Source organism: Monoraphidium neglectum (genome assembly GCF_000611645.1).
Source record: "Monoraphidium neglectum strain SAG 48.87 unplaced genomic scaffold scaffold00834, whole genome shotgun sequence".
Classification (NCBI taxonomy): domain Eukaryota; kingdom Viridiplantae; phylum Chlorophyta; class Chlorophyceae; order Sphaeropleales; family Selenastraceae; genus Monoraphidium; species Monoraphidium neglectum.
The window spans coordinates 3,417-20,908 of NW_014012794.1; the positions used below are offsets into that span (position 1 = coordinate 3,417).

General features: G+C 66.2%; 5 protein-coding genes across 5 annotated transcripts in view; 4 read left to right on the plus strand and 1 right to left on the minus strand.

Annotated features, from left to right (window-relative positions):
* Positions 1-1,140, plus strand: part of MNEG_5533 (hypothetical protein) — a gene marked incomplete at both ends in the record, with an annotated part of 4,486 nt that extends 3,346 nt beyond the window's left edge. The window contains one exon of the mRNA XM_014045987.1: positions 145-1,140. Within this exon, the coding sequence (XP_013901441.1) occupies positions 145-1,140 (996 nt within the window). The remainder of the gene's footprint in view (positions 1-144) is intronic.
* A 423-nt stretch (positions 1,141-1,563) lies between these two features.
* On the minus strand, positions 1,564-4,140 carry MNEG_5534 (putative protein lysine methyltransferase SET5; the record flags this gene model as incomplete). The annotated part of the gene is made up of 6 exons (XM_014045988.1): positions 1,564-1,722; positions 1,934-2,002; positions 2,268-2,336; positions 2,629-2,701; positions 3,006-3,628; positions 3,853-4,140. The coding sequence occupies 6 exons, from the start codon at positions 4,138-4,140 to the stop codon at positions 1,564-1,566; spliced, it is 1,281 nt and encodes a 426-aa protein (XP_013901442.1).
* Positions 4,141-5,083: 943 nt separating this feature from the next.
* Positions 5,084-6,846, plus strand: MNEG_5535 (cytochrome P450, CYP85 clan; the record flags this gene model as incomplete). The annotated part of the gene is made up of 2 exons (XM_014045989.1): positions 5,084-6,102; positions 6,357-6,846. The coding sequence occupies 2 exons, from the start codon at positions 5,084-5,086 to the stop codon at positions 6,844-6,846; spliced, it is 1,509 nt and encodes a 502-aa protein (XP_013901443.1).
* Positions 6,847-12,026: 5,180 nt separating this feature from the next.
* MNEG_5536 (hypothetical protein) lies at positions 12,027-12,422 on the plus strand (the record flags this gene model as incomplete). Its single annotated transcript, XM_014045990.1, has 1 exon — positions 12,027-12,422. The coding sequence occupies one exon, from the start codon at positions 12,027-12,029 to the stop codon at positions 12,420-12,422; it is 396 nt and encodes a 131-aa protein (XP_013901444.1).
* Positions 12,423-13,661: 1,239 nt separating this feature from the next.
* MNEG_5537 (aspartate-semialdehyde dehydrogenase) lies at positions 13,662-17,169 on the plus strand (the record flags this gene model as incomplete). Its single annotated transcript, XM_014045991.1, has 9 exons — positions 13,662-13,811; positions 13,898-13,953; positions 14,310-14,378; positions 14,538-14,603; positions 15,022-15,109; positions 15,270-15,449; positions 15,873-16,004; positions 16,429-16,530; positions 16,999-17,169. 9 exons carry the CDS (start codon positions 13,662-13,664, stop codon positions 17,167-17,169), a joined length of 1,014 nt encoding a protein of 337 aa, XP_013901445.1.
* Between the last annotated feature and the right edge of the window lie 323 nt (positions 17,170-17,492).

Here is a 17,492-nt window from a genome sequence, read left to right on the forward strand (position 1 = left end):
CCCCCGCCGCGCGCGCTGCTGCTCCTGCTGCGCTGCCACGTCGCGGCGGCGGGGGCGGCGGCGCCGGCCCCGCCGCGGGACGCAAGGGCGGCGGGCGGGGTGGCGCAGGAGGCGCTAGCGCACCTTGCCTTGTTTGGGCTGCAGCAGACGATCGAGCTCCTTGCGCTGCTGACGGCCGCGCCCGGCGGCCCCTGCGGCGCCGCCGGCGTCTGCGGCGCCGACCTCTCGCGCGCGGCCGCGCAGCAGCTGCGCGCCCGTCTGCCCGCCGCGGCCGGCCCGCAGCTCGCCGCGGCGGTGCGGCTGGGGTGCTCCCTGCGGGCCGGCGGTGGTGGCGGCGAGGGGCTGGCGAGGGCCGCGGCGAAGCTGCTGGTGGGGCGGGCTGCAGAGTGCTCCTCCCAGGATCTCCTCATTGCAGCTTCCACACTGGCCGGCCCGCCCGCGGACGCCCACGCCGGCGGCTTGCAAGACGTGGCGCCGCTCGTCGACGCGCTTTTGGGCGCCGCCGAGAGGCAGCAGCAGCAGCAGCAGGGCGGCGACCCCGCCCTCGCAGCAGCGCTGCGCGCGCCGCGACGCGCGCTCGCGCCGCTGCTGCTGGCCGGCGGGCCGGGCGCAGGAACGGCGGCGGCTGGCGCGCGTGAGGCGGTGCTGCGGCTGCTGGCAGATGCAGGGGGCGCCCTAAGAGCGGCGGAGGCCGCGGAATGGCCAACCTTGGAGCTGTCCTCACACTTCGCACAATCGGGCAACGAGCAGCTTTGGCAGCACCAGCAGCAGCAGCAGCAGCAGCAGCAGAACCTGCATCTGCCACAGCAGCAGCACTGGCCGCAGCAGCAGCTATGGGAGCAGGCAGTGATCCAAGGGATAAACGCACTCCCGTCTGCAGCTCCCCTTGCGGCAGCAGCAGCAACAGCGACGACGCCCGTGGTGGCGGCGGCAGCAGCCGCGATACCAGGGCCCGAGCTCACAGCTGACGCGAGCGGCAGCGGCGGCGATTGCGCCGGCAGCAGCGAAGGTGCGGGCGTTTACAGCAGCGCGAACGGCAGCAGGGGCGGCGCCGCCATCCTGCGCGTCTCTGGCATCAATGGCACTCGGGTGATTGCGCTGGGCGCCGAACAGGGGCAGGCCACTGCCGGCGCCCTGTGATGCATGGCTGTACGCCTTCCGTCCAATCCGACAGCCTGCTGCCGATCATTGTTTTGCTTGGTCGTTCATTTGCTCACTTCATATTCAATTGCCTTAATTCAAGGTCAGCGCTAGTTGCTGGAAAAAGCAGCCGCGCTGCCCTTGAAACTCAGCTGTGTGTGCAGACCCCCAAGGCCTGGCGTGGCTGAGCAGTAACTTGCCTTTGAGCTGCCAGCAGCAGAGTTGGGTTGAATTGACACGTGAATCAGGGGCAGGGACAGGCGCTATGCACTTGAACGCCAAATGATGCCCAATGAACACAGAAGAAGCAATCAATCAATAGGCGCCCGGAGATACCACCACTTAATCTGGACCTTGGCACTGTACTCTGTAGCATGTGGCCAGTCACGCCGGGCCGCAGCATCAGCAACCGCCGCCCGGCGGCTACGCCGCCAGCTGCTCCGTGCACAGCTGGCAGCCGCACTCGAAGCCGTATGACGTCAGCAGGTGCGCGCGCCGCTCGGCGACGGCCTGGGACGAGTCGGTGTAGGTGATGGCCAGCTGCTCGCCGGGCGCGATGTCGCGCGCGGCCGTGAAGACCGCCTGCGTGGGAGGAGGTACCGGCGAACCGCGGCGCCGGCAGCGTTGAATCATTCTCGCATGCCAATATCGTGTGACGAGTTTGATGCCCGTTTCACCCGCAAAACGCCAGGGGAGGCCGTGCACTAGCACAGAGGCAATTGCTCGCTCCAACCGTGCCCCAGCCGCGGGCGGCGCGCAAGTTTCCCAGCGCGCGTCAGCCGTGCGTGCGCACCCGTCCGTCGTTGCGAGGCCACGCGACGTTGACATTTGGCTCGCACGAGTGGTTGAGCAGCGCCGCGACCTGCAGGGGGGGTGGGGTGGGGGGGGGCCGCCGCGGCGCTGCTTACTTCGTTCGCCGGGCAGTTGTACAAGGTGGGCTGTCACGTACCTTGGACTGCAGAGTTTGCCAGATGTTGACAGCACGCAAGCCAGCAAGCCGACGGGCTGAAAGGTGACTCGTCCATTGATCGACCGCCCAGTCCACCCGCCTGGCGTGCACGCCAGCAAACAGTCTCTGACACAAATACGTGCGCGCGCCCGTAACGCACCCCGCGCCGCTCACTCACCAAGTACAGGGCCGAGCCGCTGATGGAGCCGCCAGCGACGATTGCCGCCCTCGCGGCAGCAGCAAAGTCCTGGGGCGCGGCAGGGCCGGCCGGGCGGCGACGGTGGGACCCGCGCCGCCAACACGCCCAGCAGGCGGCACAAGTCCAGGAGACACAGTCAGCGAGCAGTGCGCTTCGCAACCCCCACACCCCACGCTCTCATTGCCTGAGGGACGGCAGCTCACTCAGTTACTTGACCGGCCGGCGGTGCAGCACCACAGTGGCCGGCCCCTCATCCGTCCCCCCCCCCCCCGAAAAGCTCGGGCGCCTCCTCCCCTCCAAGCCGCGCCCTGACCCTCCCTCTTTTCCACTCCCCCCGCACCTGGAAGTCGATTGGGAATACGCAGTCCACCCGGAATGTGTTGAGGTGCAGCCGCGCCAGCACGGCCGTGTACCTGCGCGCCGCGGTCCCGCGGGTGAGTGGGTCAACAAGGAGGGTCCGGCTGGCGGGCACGTTTAAACGAGCCTGCCACGCTACGACGCTGCGCGTGCGTGCATGGCCGGCAGCCGGGGGGTGCGACTGGCAACTTGCAGCCGCTGGCGGTGCGGCGGGTGTCACTGACGGCAGCACGGCGACAATAATGATGCAGGTGGCAGGCTCCAAGGACCGCCACAGGGAGGGCCGGCGTGCGCGACAGCAGCTTCCCCTGCTTTTCTTCCTTGAAGGCACCACGCACCCGGCAAGCGCACCGTACCCACCATTCAAGGTCGAGCGCCGCCGCCGCCGCCTCCACAGCGCGGGCCTCGTCGGCGCCCGCGCCGCCTCCGTCAGCTGCCGGCGCCCGCCCTGAGATTCCCTTTCTCAGCAGCTCAAACGACTCTTGCCACGGCTGGGGCGGCGGTAGCCCCACGTTGGCGTAGCACAGGAATCCCAGTTCAGCCAGGGGCCCCGGCGGCGCCGCTTCCTGAATCTGCCACGCTCCCTGAGCCGCACCGATTCCGAGGTCGGGACCCCTGCCGCTGCCGCCGCCGCCGCTGCTGCTGCTGCCGCCATCGCCGCCGCTGCTGCTGCTGCTGCCGCCGCCCTCTCGATCGCCGCGCGCCGCCCGCTGCAGCAGCATCAGCGCCAGCCGAGCCGCCAGCAGGGGAAAGCGCTCGCCGTTGCGGACGCAGTACTCGTCGAGCGCCGACAGGTCCGATCTCAATTCAAATTCGAGGAAGCTTCCGCGTGCTTCTTCCAGGCACGCGGCGCCACAGAACTTTGCGCCCAGACGTCCGGCGGGCAGGGACTGGCACAAGCTGGTGCCCGCGTTGCTGCCGTCGCTTCCGCTGGCGTCACTGCTGGCGTCAAGGGGCAGGGCTGAGAGGCAGTTGTAGCACACCTGGGCCAAATTGGGGGGGGGGGTGTGCAGGCAGCTGCCGCGCATGAGCCTGCGCCGCCTCACCTCCCCAGTCAAACATACGCTTGGCTGTTGACCCAGCCGCCGTGTGGGGCCCTGAGCACGACTTGCATCGCAAACTGCTGGCTCTTGTGTGTTCAGGGCTGCTCCTGCTACCACCCGTTATGTGAAGCAGCGTTGTGGCACGACACGAGAACCCCCATCACCTTGCTCCGGTGCTCTGGGGTCGGCGTGCAGACGAAGGGCCGCTCTGATAGGATGAGGTCGCCTTGCGACAGCGCCCTCGTCGCGACCAGCCCGCGGCCGGCGCCGTGGATCAGCGCGGCCTCAAAGGGCGCAGACTCAAAGGCCTGCTTAACAACATCTGGGATGTAGGTGCTGAAGGGCCGCTGCTGTGGCTTAGCGAGCTGCTTGCCCGTGGCAGCGGCGGCGGCGGCGGCGGCGACAGAGGGGCACCGCCGCAGCGCGAGTGCAAGGTGCTGAAGCAGCAGCATATGCCTGGCTGCTCCGGTGGTGAACGTGTTTTGATGCTAATGCGTATCTGAATGCGACCGATTTTGATATCAAAATGTCAGCTCAGGGACCGTACTGTATGATCTCGCAATATCTCAAGCTGTGAACCAATTACCGAACCCCAACTCGCTCCCGGTACAATATAGTTTGTAGATAAGAAATAGGAAACAGCATGCAGGCCCGCCTGATGCCGGGTGGGCGCCAGCCCGGTCGGCGCCATGCGCCCCCACCCAGTGTTCAGCACGGAGCGGCCCATGCAGTGCGACCCCGCGCCACGCCGGAAGCCGGTGGCGGGGGCGGCGCCAACGCCACGGCCGCTACGCTCCAGTCGCTTCCGCTGCCGGAGGGCTCAATGGGCCTGCCGGTCGTCGGCGAGACTCTTGCCCTGTTGAAAGACGGTGAGCGGCGCCTTGCATGACCCGGCGTGAAGCTGCACGCATACGTGCCTGGTTGGGCATTCCTCCGCCGCCGCGGCTGTCGCCGCCACAGATCTTGAAGAGAGCAACGATCCGGCGGCTCGCAGGATGGCCCGCACTCACGAGCAGCGCGCGTGTATTGTTATCGCAGGCAACTCGTTCGGCGCGGAGCGCACCCAAAAATACGGGCCCCTCTGGAAAACCAATATCCTCGGGGGTGAGCCGGCCGCACAGTCTGATCAGAACGCGCCGCCCCCGCACGCCAGCCGTAGCACCCATCCCAGCGGCGGCAGGACGGAGGGCCAATAGGAGAACGCAGGCAGGACGGCCCGCCGATGGCAAGCGTCACTGCAGGCAGGACGGAAGTCGCACGCCCAGTGTTTCTGAATGGAGCTCGACCCCGCTCCACGGCGTGGCCAACAGAGGTTCGACAAACATACGAAAGCGCGCGCGCGCCCTGCCACACCGCGACCTGCGACCTGTGATGCGTAATCCAGGCCCCACAGTCATGGTGTATGACGACAAGGACGTCCGCTCAGTCCTTGCCTCGGACGGCCGGCTGGTCGAGTCATGGTGGCCGGCCGGCACCGCCGCCCTCGTCGGCCCCTCCTCCCTGAACGTGCTGCCGCAGCCGCGCCAGGCCCAGGTAAAGGCGCCGTTCTTGCGGGCCCTCGGCGAGCGCGCCATCGCGGCGCGCGCGCGGGCGGTCGCGCGCGCGATGGACGCCGTGCTCGCCGCGTGGGCGGACGCGCAGGCGGCGGCGGCACCGGGGGCCGGGGGCGGCGGGCCCGGCCCGGCGGCGGCGGCCGTGCTGGGCGGCGTCGCTGCATCCAAGCAGGCGCTGCCGCTGTGCGACCTGCTGGCTAGCGCAACTTTCAACGCTGCCCTGTTCGGCGCCGCCGCCTCCGACGACGCCAGCGAGGCGAGCGCCGCCGCCGCGCCCCCCTCCGCCGCCGCCGCCGCGGCGCCGCAACTGCCCGCGCCGGAGGCGGCGGCGTTCCTGTCTGAGTGCCTCGAGCGCGGCCGGCTGGCGGCGGATCTGGCCGGCGGCTTCCTGCCGCCGATGATCGACCTGCCGTTCACCGCTTACAGCAGGGCGCTGCGCGCGCGGCGGGCGCTGCTGTCCAAGTATGCGTCGGAGCTCGCCGCGGCGCGCGCACGCAGGAGCGGCGGCGGCGGCGGCGGCGGGGCCGGGGCGGGCGGCGCGGCGGACGCGTTGGTGCGGGCGGCGGAGGGGGCGGGCGTGTCAGATGGGGAGCTCCTTGATGGGCTGGTGGCGTGCCTGTTTGGGAACGTGGGGGCCGGGCCCACGTTTGTGAAACTGTTCCAACACCTGGAGCCGACAGGCTCGGACGGCGGCGGCGGCGGCGGCGGGTGGTGGGCGGCGCTGCGGGACGAGCAGCGGCGCGTCGTCGCGGCGCGCGGCGCGGCGCTGGGCGCCGCGGCGCTGGAGGGCATGCCGGTCACGGAGGCGGTGGCGCGGGAGGCGCTGCGGATCACGCCGGTGGTGCCGGCGATCTTCCGGCTGTGAGCGGCGGCCGGGCGCGGGGCGGGGCGGCGCGGCGGGCTTTGTTGCTGGCCAGCCGGCTCACTAGGCCTCACCGGTTTCCGCGTGTCTGGGCAGTGGCTGCGGTCCCTGCGTCTGCTCGGGTGCTGCCCTTGAGCGGCAGGCTGGCCCCGCCGCCTCCCGCGCGCATGTCGCTAGCTGATCCCAAATGTGCAAAACTGGGCGTCCCCTGCTGCTCTCAACTTTCAAATTTTTGAACGCCGCACCCATGCAGGGCAACCCAGGACTTTGAGCTGAGGGGCCGCCGCATACCCAAGGGCTGGCGCGTGTGGTGCCACACAGGCAGCGGTGTCCTCAAATACAACGCGGACGAGTTCGATCCATCCAGGTGGCTCCGAGGTGACGCGGCGGCCGCCGACTCGCCAGCGCCGGATGGCGGCGGCGGCGGCGGCGGGTGCCCGATGGCCGCGGCGGCTGCGGCGGCTGCAGGGGACGAGGGCGCCGGCTCGCCGTTCGGCCAGGGGGCGCGCGCGTGCGTCGGGCGCCCGCTGATGCTGCTGCAGCTGAAGCTTCTGCTGGCGCTGCTGGCGCGGCGTTACACCTGGCGGTTTGAGGGCGGTTCGGCGGGGCCGGCGGAGCCGTGGGTGGTGGTGCCGGCGCCGCGGCCGGAGATGGGGCTGGCCGGGTTTGTGCTGGAGCGCGCGGCAGAGGCTGATGCGATCCCCATAGATTTGAGTGGTGGTGATGAGGACGTCGGGCTGTAACAAGGCCGCTGGATTTGCATGTGCACGGGGCAGTGGCCGCCGTCTCGGGGTGGTTGCGCAAAGCGCGAGCAGCAAACAGCTGGGGGCCGTGCCAGTGTCGCAATCCCGCGCCCGGCCGCGCTAGACAGCAGTCTGCGGCGGTGGTGTCGCCTCTTGCACGGGTTGCAACGCTCAGAGCCTTCCGGCAAGCCAAACGAGCCAGCGCACTCCCCTGGAAGACTCTGGAACAGCTCTGGAAGCCGGACCCGCGGCGAAGCTGGCAGGCGTGCGGGCGCGAACAGCACGCTACAAATGCGCGCGCGCCCTGTGCTTCTTCATACTTACCTGACCCGAGTGTGGTGGTGATCATGCAGGCCACCCGCTCGTCGCAGGCTGCCCACCTTGCACGTCGTGGGTGCCTGTGGCGGGAGGCTCCTACGGGGGTGCTCCAGGGTTGAATTTCTGGCAGGCTGAGGCCAGCGCTTGCGCTCCTCGGCTCCTCCAAACTCCCCGTGTTCAACGCACGTGGGCTCCTGCAGGATCATCAGCATGCGGGCTCGGGCCAAGCAGGTGGGACGGTAGAGAGAGCACACGCTCAGGGCAGATCGCTGCGCGCACCCAGGCCATACTTGATGCCGCAGCGAATCACCGGCAACCTCAAGAAGCATACGCGGATCCTGTGATTGAGATAGGGTCACGAGAGGTCATGCAGCTTTGGACTGAGCCAGGCCCGGCCGCCAGATCACGCTGCCGTTGCGGTCCGTGGCTTTACGCGATGCCCCAGCGCTCAGATGGCTCGTGCACACATCCTCTATGCCGCCAGCTAGCCCGTGAATGCTGCCCCACCCCGGATCCGAGTGTTCGCACCCTCATCAGCAACAGCACGAGCAGCATGGAGCGGCGGCAGCAGCATGCGCAGATTGCTGTCAAGTGCTGCCTGATGCACCCATAGCACTGTCATAGTCAGGCATGACCACTACCTCATCATTTACAGCAGATCAAAGCGATCCTGTGCTGTCCAGCATGTCAGCAATCAGCGCGGAGGCCGTTGCACACCGCCAATCCCGCCCACCACAGTCAGTCAGCTACTTCGCAGCAGTGTGCGATCACCGCCCTAATTGATGCGTTGTCTGTTGATCGCACCGTACTCCGGTGACTGTCCCGCCCGTGTTCAGCCACATGCAACTGGAGTCTGCCAACGTACAGCCGGCAGCATTCAACAGAAGCCAGGTCTTGACGTTCAAAGCGCAGCTGAGTCCCACACATTTCACAATCAGTTCCTCTGTTTGCAGCATAAACAACACCGTACGCACCTCCGTAGGCAACAGGACCAGCGGCGCTGGCGACTCGGGTGGTTTGCATTGGCACAGCCCGACCGCGATCATCATGGCAAAGTGGCCCGTCGCACAAGCAAGTTGTGCCGTAGGTCAACGCCCAGCTGCGTTTATCGCATGCAGCTCGTGTAGTGGAATGGCGCCGCGCACCATTCACAGCTGCATGACCGGCCGTGACTTCCCGCGCAGCACCTCTCGTGGCACCAGCTGCATGCGCGGGCCGGCGTGCGAGGGCATGCCGTAAGTGAAGCGGGACGACGGATCACTCTACGCCGGCGGCGGCAGCAGCAGGGCGTGTGAGGCCGCGTCACTTGGGTTGCTGCACAAGCTGCCGGGCAACCACCTCCCATTTCACTTGAAACTTCAGCCCGAGGATTGTTGCAGCAGCGCGTGCTTGCACCCGCTCTGATAAGTACGCCTACAGTGCACCATCCACCCTGCAAGCTGCTCCCAGCAGCCTGATATGTCCCCCGTGTGGTTCAACAGTATTTGCATGGGCGCAGCGCGGCGCACGCACAACAGCCCTCGGCCATGTGTTGTCAGGCACCCTTCTTCAGCCAGATTGTACTGATTTCCCTGTATAGCTATTGCTGAAGTATTTTGCGTAGTTGAGATGAGACGACTTCTAGGCCGCGCCAACAGCTGGTGGTGTCGTGCATGCCGGCTGACCGCGAACAAACCAGAGGGCACCCACACACCCTATTATTTGCTTGATACTATAGATCTAATGAAAGTATACCTCAACTACCTTGGGGTCGTCGACGGCCGTCACTGCCTCACCGGCAGGAGTGGAAAGTGTGAGGTACTTCAGCAGCAGAGTGCTCAACGAGTGGGGTTTCCCTGCGCGTATCCGTTCCACAAGAACTCGTTGATACAGTAGATAAAAAGCCTCTTTTGAATAAAGACAGTTAAAAGCCTCTTTTAACTGTCTGCAGTAATTTTTCACACGAGCTGTGGAAGCTGCAGCTCTCATCCTGCAGTGCCTCCTGGCTGGGGCTGCGCGGGTAACACGGCAAATCGATTACACATTGTCCGCACTTTGAGCGACCTGGTGCGCTGGGCACCCCGCCACCAAAATCAGACCGGCTCAGACATACATCACCTTGTCAGGTTGCTATGAGGTTGCGTTGAAAAGCTGGTGCCCGGGATTGCCCGTGGTCACTGCTACATGGTTGACTCACGGTCAGTGGCTGCGGTTGACATCTTGTCTCAGCGCAGCAACAGGCCAAGGTCGCTTGCACGTGCATCCCTGAACTCAGCATACGGTATCACATGTGAAGGCAATGCGCAGACGGGCCAGAATCACCCATCACGCATGCGCGGAAGCCCGTTGAGGAATAATTTTTCGATCGCGTGACGCCTACCCGGGCTTGGAGGGACCTGGATCCAGCCGGCAACCTGCCCAGGCCGCAGGGTTTGGTCTGAGCAAGCAGGCTGAGCATGGAGGGAGGGGATGGAGCTGCGCCACCCATCACGGTGCGTAGCGGCCCCGCCAGCCAGCGGGACACTAACAGGAAGAGAAGCAAGCTACTCAGCACCCTAGGTGAACCAACCTGGACGGCATTGGGGTGTCCGTCGAGATGAGCAGGGCAACCTGTATACCGCCCACACATCACAGCTGTCGCCCTTGTTGCACCTCTTCACATGGGCCGTGCGTGCATGCACCCACCTCCCAGATGACCCCCTTGCCGTCCATCCGCGCCCCGCTTCCCTCATCCCCCTTCGCACCACCTTGCCGCACCCTCCGCCCCTATCCCCTATCCCCATGCCCCAAGCCTCGCGCCCGCAACCTCATGCTACGCCTCCCTAATGCATCTATCGCAGATCACGCCCAGGCAGGTCTGCTTGCAGTCCAGCAGCAGATGGGCAACGAGAGGCGCCGGCAGGCACGCGCTCAGGCCCACCACCGCATCATCGGCCGCCTGTGCTCCCTCACCAACGCGCTTGCGGCCGCCGGCCTCGACACGGGCGACGGAGATCCGGCACGCAACGGCGAGCGGCAGGAGGGCGCGAGTTCGCTGGAGGCGATTTTCGGGCGCCTGATGAGTCTGCAGCTGACGAGATGCGGCGGCTCGGGCGGGGGCGCGCTGCCAGGGGACGACCAGAACGGGGGCGAGGGACAGCCCCGCTTGTGCGCGTGCCCGTGTGGCACCAGTGGGCAGGACAGCCTCGGCGGCCCGCCTGGAGAGCGGGCAGCAGCAGCAGCAGCAGCAGCAGCAGCAGCAGCAGCAGCAGCAGCAGCAGCAGCAGCAGCAGCAGCAGCAGCAGCAACGGAAGCGGCGGCGCTGCCGCAGCCGATGTTGGCGGCGTCGTTTGCGCCGCCAGGAGCGGCGGCACCAGCGGCAGCTCAAGCAGACAGGACAGTAAGGGTAGCAGGAGCAGCAGCAAGGAGCGTATCCCCAGGCAACAGCACCAGCGCACGCGCCAGCCGAGTGACATTTCAAGGGCAGGACATTGCTCTGCCGCCGGAGGGCCTGCCAGGGGCGGTTGGTACCGATCTGGAGACTTTTATGTTGAGGTGGGGGGACAAGTAGTGTGCGTGTGTGTGTGTGTGTGTGCGTGCGCGCGCGCACGCGTGTGTAAGTGTGTGCGTGCGTGCGTGCATGCGTGCGTGCGCTTGCGTGCAGGACATGGGGCTGGTGGAATGCAAGCACCGCCGGTAGCCCGCAACATCCCACTGACACGCCCGTCACACCCCGAGGTCTGCACAATCTGCGTGGGACCGCTCACTCTCTGCAACCCTTAGAGCGTCTCTGCCATCCATCTCCACAACCCCCTCCCCCCCCGACCAACCCTTTGGTGGACCCTCCAGCATCGCCACGGCGCGGCGCGCTCACGCCTGCCCTTCGGAGTTTAGGCAGTGGTGGAAAGACTCGGTCGGGGTGCTGGCTGTGCAGGCGATGCAGGTGCCGCAGGCCATGCATGGCAACACCAGCTCTGATGAGGTGGCACATGTGCGTGGCGGCACCAACATCTTTATGCCGGAGGAAGCGTGACGGTGCTCAAGGTCGCGGGCTGGACACGATCTGCTGTTGGCTTCTGACCGACTGTGCCACAACTAACACTGCGCAGTGTCGTGTGTGATTTGATCATCTGACCCGGATCGCCGCTTGCAATTGTTCATCACAGAGGGTTCATATCCTGGCCGCTGTGACGATTGGGGGCTACATAAACGGCAGCCACTGGCTCTTTGAGGCGGCGGGCTCCAACATGATCACCGGCGAAAGCGTGGCGGTGCCCGTCTCAAAATGGGCGGCGGGTCTGGCGCGGCAGCACCACAAATTTTGTGGTCCTGATATCTGAGTGGGGACTCAATGCCAGAAGCAGCCCACTCTTGTGTGTGCAGGCATTTTCACCCGCACAGCATGACTGGTACAAGGCTACCACGCACCCCATGGATCCTGCATGCGTGCTTCACAGCCTACACATGCTTCGCACATGGTCCCTGTGGGCACGGTTGGTGCAGCAACTGCAACCACATAAGTGCACACTGCTGCCAATGCCCCCTGCCCGCACCTTGACCCCAGGTGGGATGCAGTCGCCGCCTCCCCTCGCTCTCACCCCAGAGCAGGTGATGAGCCGTGATTCGAAAGGCGCAAACGTGCTGGTTGCGATCTCAGTGTTTGAGTTGACGCCCATGCATAGCGCCTGATGTCAGCAACATGCCGCGGCGTGCACAACGGTTCGAGGGGGCCGCCTGCAACCCAAAATGCCCCTGCCTCACCCACTTGCGTACCTACGCACGTGTCAGCGCTCTATTTTAGCTCGCCAGTGTTGCTGCCGACCCTCTGCCAGCTGACAAAGAAATCACCACACAACACCTCGTTCTGAATCTGCGGCCGACCCATCCAGGACCTGCAGTTCGCCATGCTGAGTCAGTGGTGGCGCCCCCGCGCCGCCGCCCTGCGCCGCGACCGCGTTCGCCTCTCGCTCCTCGCCGCCTCTGCCCCGGCCGACCCGGGCGTCCTTCAGAGCGCCGATAGCCGCCTGGCCTGGAGCCTGCGGGAGGAGCAGCGGCGCCTGCTGCCGGTGCTGGTGCTGCTCTCCACCGAGCCGCTGCTCCTGCAGCCAGACCAGCTGGTGCGGCTGCTGGTGTCGTCCTGGCCTTACATGCCGAGCCTGGGGCAGACGCTGGCGGCGCTGGACCGGCGGAGGGCGCAGCTGCAGCATGGGGGCGACGCGGCGGCGGCGGCGACGGCGGCGGCGGCGGCGGCGGCGCAGGCAGCAGGGCAGACGGCGGCCGCGGCTGCGGCCGCGCAATAGGAAGCAGCTGCACTCAGGAATGATTGAGTGACTTTGCATGTGAGGTCATCTGCACGTGTGCAAGTGCAACAGGGCTTTGCAGCCGCTGGCCAAGCGGCAATTCAGCATGCATCCTGAATGACTCACCTGCAAGTTCAACAATTGCAACGGCACTACAGATTCTGTGGGCCCCTTTCTTTCAGGACCTCTCCTGTGCAAGGAGTCGTGTTGCTCGTCATACCAGCAATTTCATGCCGTGATTGTCCATTGGTCAGGGCCGCTGTCAGGCGCTGCCCACACGCACTTGCACCGCAGTAGGCCAAATGTGGTCGTTTTTTGCATACGCCGGGTGCAGCAGCTGCGTCGGCGTCGCATAAACCTGCTGCACGCGATGGCGCGCAGGAAGCAGGCCTTGTCATCTGCTGGCTCTTTGCCAGCGGACACGGAGGGTTCACAACGCCTGGGGTCACCCCAAACACTGTGCGCTCGTGCCAACTGATGCATGTGCTACGTATGTCCATCAGGTCGGTGCCTGGCGGCTTGCGGCCGGCCTTCATATAACCAAGGTGTTGCCGCTGCGCATGAAATGCAAGCATGTCCCACAATCCCCTTGTCGTCCACGGCCATGCAAGTACAGCCGCAGTAATGACGACCAGCGTTGTGCTCGGGCAACACCGCTCCGTGCAGTTTGTCGTTACAGGGGGCGGGTAGCAATGGAGGGCAGTGGGCAGAAGGCAGAAGGCAGCAGGCATGTGGGACTAGGGGCACATGCGGAAGCTGTGTTTCCCCGCCAGCCCGCACCTGGGGCTAGGAAATTCAGCTGCGGCAAGCAGCATTGAACCGTTTGACAGCGGTCGCTCAGGGTGTGCGCCCTGCTCTCGATGCACTAGCAATCCGCTTCAGCAACAAAACATATGACTGAAAATAAATTCACAAGAACACCCACTCGTGATTCGGCCAAATGTACCGTGTTCGCTGCTAGGTCAAGCAATGTCATCGTACTGATTTCGTCAGCGCTGCCTGCCTACGACTCCGAGAAAGCGACCGTCAATTATAACGGGCTACAAATTTGTTGCCGGACGATCACACCTTCCCCCACACACATGCTGCTGGCTCGACGGGAGCACAGGGGACACAAAGCCACACCAACCGCGGCCCGACTTATGTCGTGATTGTATCCTGCCTCTTTCCTTTTCAGGGTGACAGTTAAGGTACAATCAGTGGCCCCGATTGCATAGTGGTCGCAGCCGGCACGCCAAAATGCAGCTCGCTCAGCGGCAAATGCGCGTCAGCGCTGGCATCCGGGGCAGCAGGGCACGTGTGGTATCCGTGCAGGCGGCCAAGGACCCCAAGGGTCCCCGCATCGCCGTCGTGGGCGTGACCGGCGCGGTCGGGCAGGAGTTCCTTACGGTGCGCCGCTGCGCCGCTGTATCCGGCTCGATCGCCCCGCCCTGCGGCACTCGCTGCATCACTGCATCGGCGCCGCCGCCTCGCAGGTCCTGCATGAGCGCAACTTCCCATACAGCAGCATCAAGCTCCTGGCCAGCGCCAGGTGGGTGGCGGTGGTCGGGTGGGCCAGGGTTCGGCTAAGATGACCTGGCGGTGGTTTCATAATGTTTGAAACCACCGCCTCGGCTCGCCCATTGGTTTGATACAATATCAGTAGCGGCAATTGAAGCAGCAGAGGCAGCGGCAGCGGCAGCGGCAGCGGAAGCTGTGGCAGCATTAGCGTCGGCAGCATCACTGGCAGAGATGGAGTGTTGCATGGGCCATGCTCATGCAGGCGCCGCCGCATGCAAGGGCGCGCGAGGCGTCGCACAACTGCCGGGCCATGCACTTGGCAAGCGCGTCGCCGAGCCCATACAGGCGTTGTGGACCCATGCAGATGCTGTAAGCTGCAACTACCAGCCGCAGCAGCAGCCGTGCGGCATCCCCTGTGTCGCTGCGCCGACGGCGCGCGTCGCCCGAGCTGAGCTGGTCTGCCCAGCCTCAGGGTCACTCGTTGGTTGCCCTTTGGCTCCCTTGTGGTGCCTGCGACACACTGCGTCCCTGGCAGCCGCGTGCCGGCATCAACTGAATTTGCACCCCATGCATGCAAGCTGTCGCACATCTGCACCCGCCATGCGACACCCCCAGGTCTGCGGGCAAGCAGCAGGAGTTTGAGGGGGAGACCTACACTATTGAGGAGCTGACGGAGAACAGGTGTGGGGGTCGGGGATGTTGCCATGCTTTTGAGGGCAGCAGTGGCGCAATCGCAACGGCGCAGGAACAGGGGCTAAGGCGTCGCAGCGCGGCGGCGGGGGCCCGACTCACTGGCGCTCACGGAGGCGGCGGCGGCGGCTTGCCTGCAGTGGGCGGCGCAGCGGCTCGCATCGCCCGCAGCAGCGCCCGGCCGAGTGGCGCCCCGCCGGCTGTCGGCGCGGGCGGTGCGTCGCGGATTTTGCGTGCAGCAGCAAAGGCTCGCGGGCGCCCCTCCGCCCCGCACACCAACTCAAGCGGGCCGAGGCTGCCACCCAGCACGCCGTCCCGGTGGCCCGCCCCCAGCCCCACCTCCGGTCCCGCTCAAACCCCTGCACCCCCTCCTTGTCCACCCCCACCCTTCACCCTGTTCTCAAAAAAGCTTTGGCGATGTGGACATTGCCCTGTTCTCCGCGGGCGGCTCCATATCAAAGAAGCTCGGCCCAGTGGCCGCCAAGGCCGGCGCCGTGGTGCGGGGCCGCCCGCGCCCGCTCGCGCACGCGCGTGGGCGTCGGCGTCGTCCGCCTGGCTCTGCGGCCCGGCCGCCTCGAATGCCCACAACGCGCCCTCCACCCGGCCCAGCTCGGAAAACCACCCCCCCCAAAACAAACCAAAAATTAATCGTCCCAGGTGGTGGACAACAGCAGCGCGTTCCGGATGACCGAGGGCGTCCCCTTGGTGATCCCGGAGGTCAACCCCGAGGCGATGGCGCACGTGAAGATCGGCGGCGGCGGCGCGATCATCGCCAACCCCAACTGCTCCACCATCATCGCGCTCATGGCCGTCACGCCGCTGCACCGGGTGTCCAAGGTTGGCGGGTGACTCCTGCTTGCGGGGATGCGGGAAATCGAGGGCTCTGTTGGGCCGAGAAGCGGCGACTTGGTTTTCAGGCCGCCGTCGCGGAGCGGCCCGTGACTGGTCGGGGTTGCGAGCAGGGACGCATGCGCGTCGCTAGAGGCAGCGAGGGAAGGGGCGTAGGGCGCGTGTGGGGATGGCGGCGCCTGGGCGGCCGGGGCGCCGCCTGAGGCCGGCCGATTCTGCCGCGTGAGGCCAAGTTTGCGGCGGGCCTGATTTTGTGGGTTGCAAAGGGCAGCACGGATGGGGTCACATTCGCGACACCCTGCACAATTGATGCTGCACATGTGCACACACACACACACACACACACACACACACACACACACACACACAAACACACACACGCACACCTGTCCCTCCCCGCTCACCCTCCAGGTGAAGCGCATGATTGTGAGCACCTACCAGGCCGCCTCCGGCGCCGGCGCGGCCGCCATGGAGGAGCTGCGGTCACAGACCAAGGACGTCCTGGAGGGCAAGCCCGCCAACCCCCAGATCTTCCCCCACCAGGTCAGCCCTGCTGTGGGCTCGCTGTGCGTGCTGTGCGCGCTGTGCACGGCAGAAGGCGCCGCGGCATATGCCATGCCGTGCGGAGCGGTCGGCGCAGACCCCCGTGCTTGGTGCGCCGCTTGCAGCGGCGCAGGGCCGGCGGGGTGGGGCGGGATGTTCACGGCTTGGCTGCGGCGGGTTGGGGCGTCGTATGTGGGAGGCAGGGGCACAAAGGTGCAGGTGCTCTGCCAAGCCGGCGGCGCCCCGCCTGCCAGCGGGGGGTGCAGCCCGCCCGCCCGGCAAGGAGGCCGCCCGCAGCCCAGCCGCTCGCTCCCGACGCGAGCCCTGCTCGGGAGCCCGCTCTTTCCGCGCTCTGACAGCCCGTCCACCCTTTGTGCCCCGCCCGTCGCCTGTGGGGGCAAAACGTGATTGGTTGTTGCTGCAGTATGCGTTCAACCTGTTCAGCCACAACAGCGGCATGGACGTCGAGGTCGGGTACAATGAGGAGGAGCTCAAGCTGGTCAAGGAGACCAAGAAGATCTGGGGGGTGAGGGGGGGATGGTTTGGGCACGCGCGCGTGTGTGTGTGTGTGTGTGTGTGTGTTTGTGGGCATGTGTGTGTGCAGGTGTGTGTTTGCATATGTGTGTGTGTGTGTGTGTTGATGTGCACGCACATGTGCGCACATGCATGTACATGTGGTTGTGTGTGTACATGTCCATGTGTGCGCGCGGGCGCGTGTGCGTGTGTACAGAAAGATGTTGCTGGTCTACATGATGTGGAGTGCGCGATAAAGGGGCGCGGCGCGAAGAGACTGCGGCCACGCTTTGGGGGGCCCGGCGTCTGCCGGCGAGCGGGGAGTTGCCCGCGAGGACGCAGCCCCGCCCCGCGACGCCCGGAAGCTTCCTGCCACTCTTTCAGCACACTCGGCGCACCGTACACACGGGGCCTGGTCGTGTGGATACTGAACGCCGCTGACCGACCGCTACCGGCCCCGCAACCGCCGCGGCCCCCGCAGACCACCGATGTGAAGATCGCGGCCACCTGCGTGCGCGTCCCCGTGATGCGCGCCCACGCGGAGTCGATCAACCTCGAGTTCGAGAGCCCCGTGTCCGAGGACGAGGCCAGGGAGGCGCTGTCCAAGGCGGCGGGCGTGTCGATCATCGACGACCGTGCGAACAACAGGTGATTGGGGTGCAGCCGCTTGTATGGATGGTGTATGTATGAAGTAATGTGTGGTGGGTGGGGTGGGCGGGAGGGCGTGGGGCATGTGTGCTCGCGGGCAGGTGCACGCGCACACACGTGCACGTGCATGTGCACGAGCACGCGCGCACGCGTCCGCGGAGCGAGGGTGTGCGAATGCGCGCTGCCCGCCTGCAGCCCAAATGGCCTCCCTGGTCTCAAGGATGGACGCTGGTCTGTCTCCACTCCTGCGGCAAGGCCCCTGTGCCATACCCCAGCATTTTGGGACGCCCCCGCCCCCGCGGCACCCGTCCTCCCACGCCCTCGGCC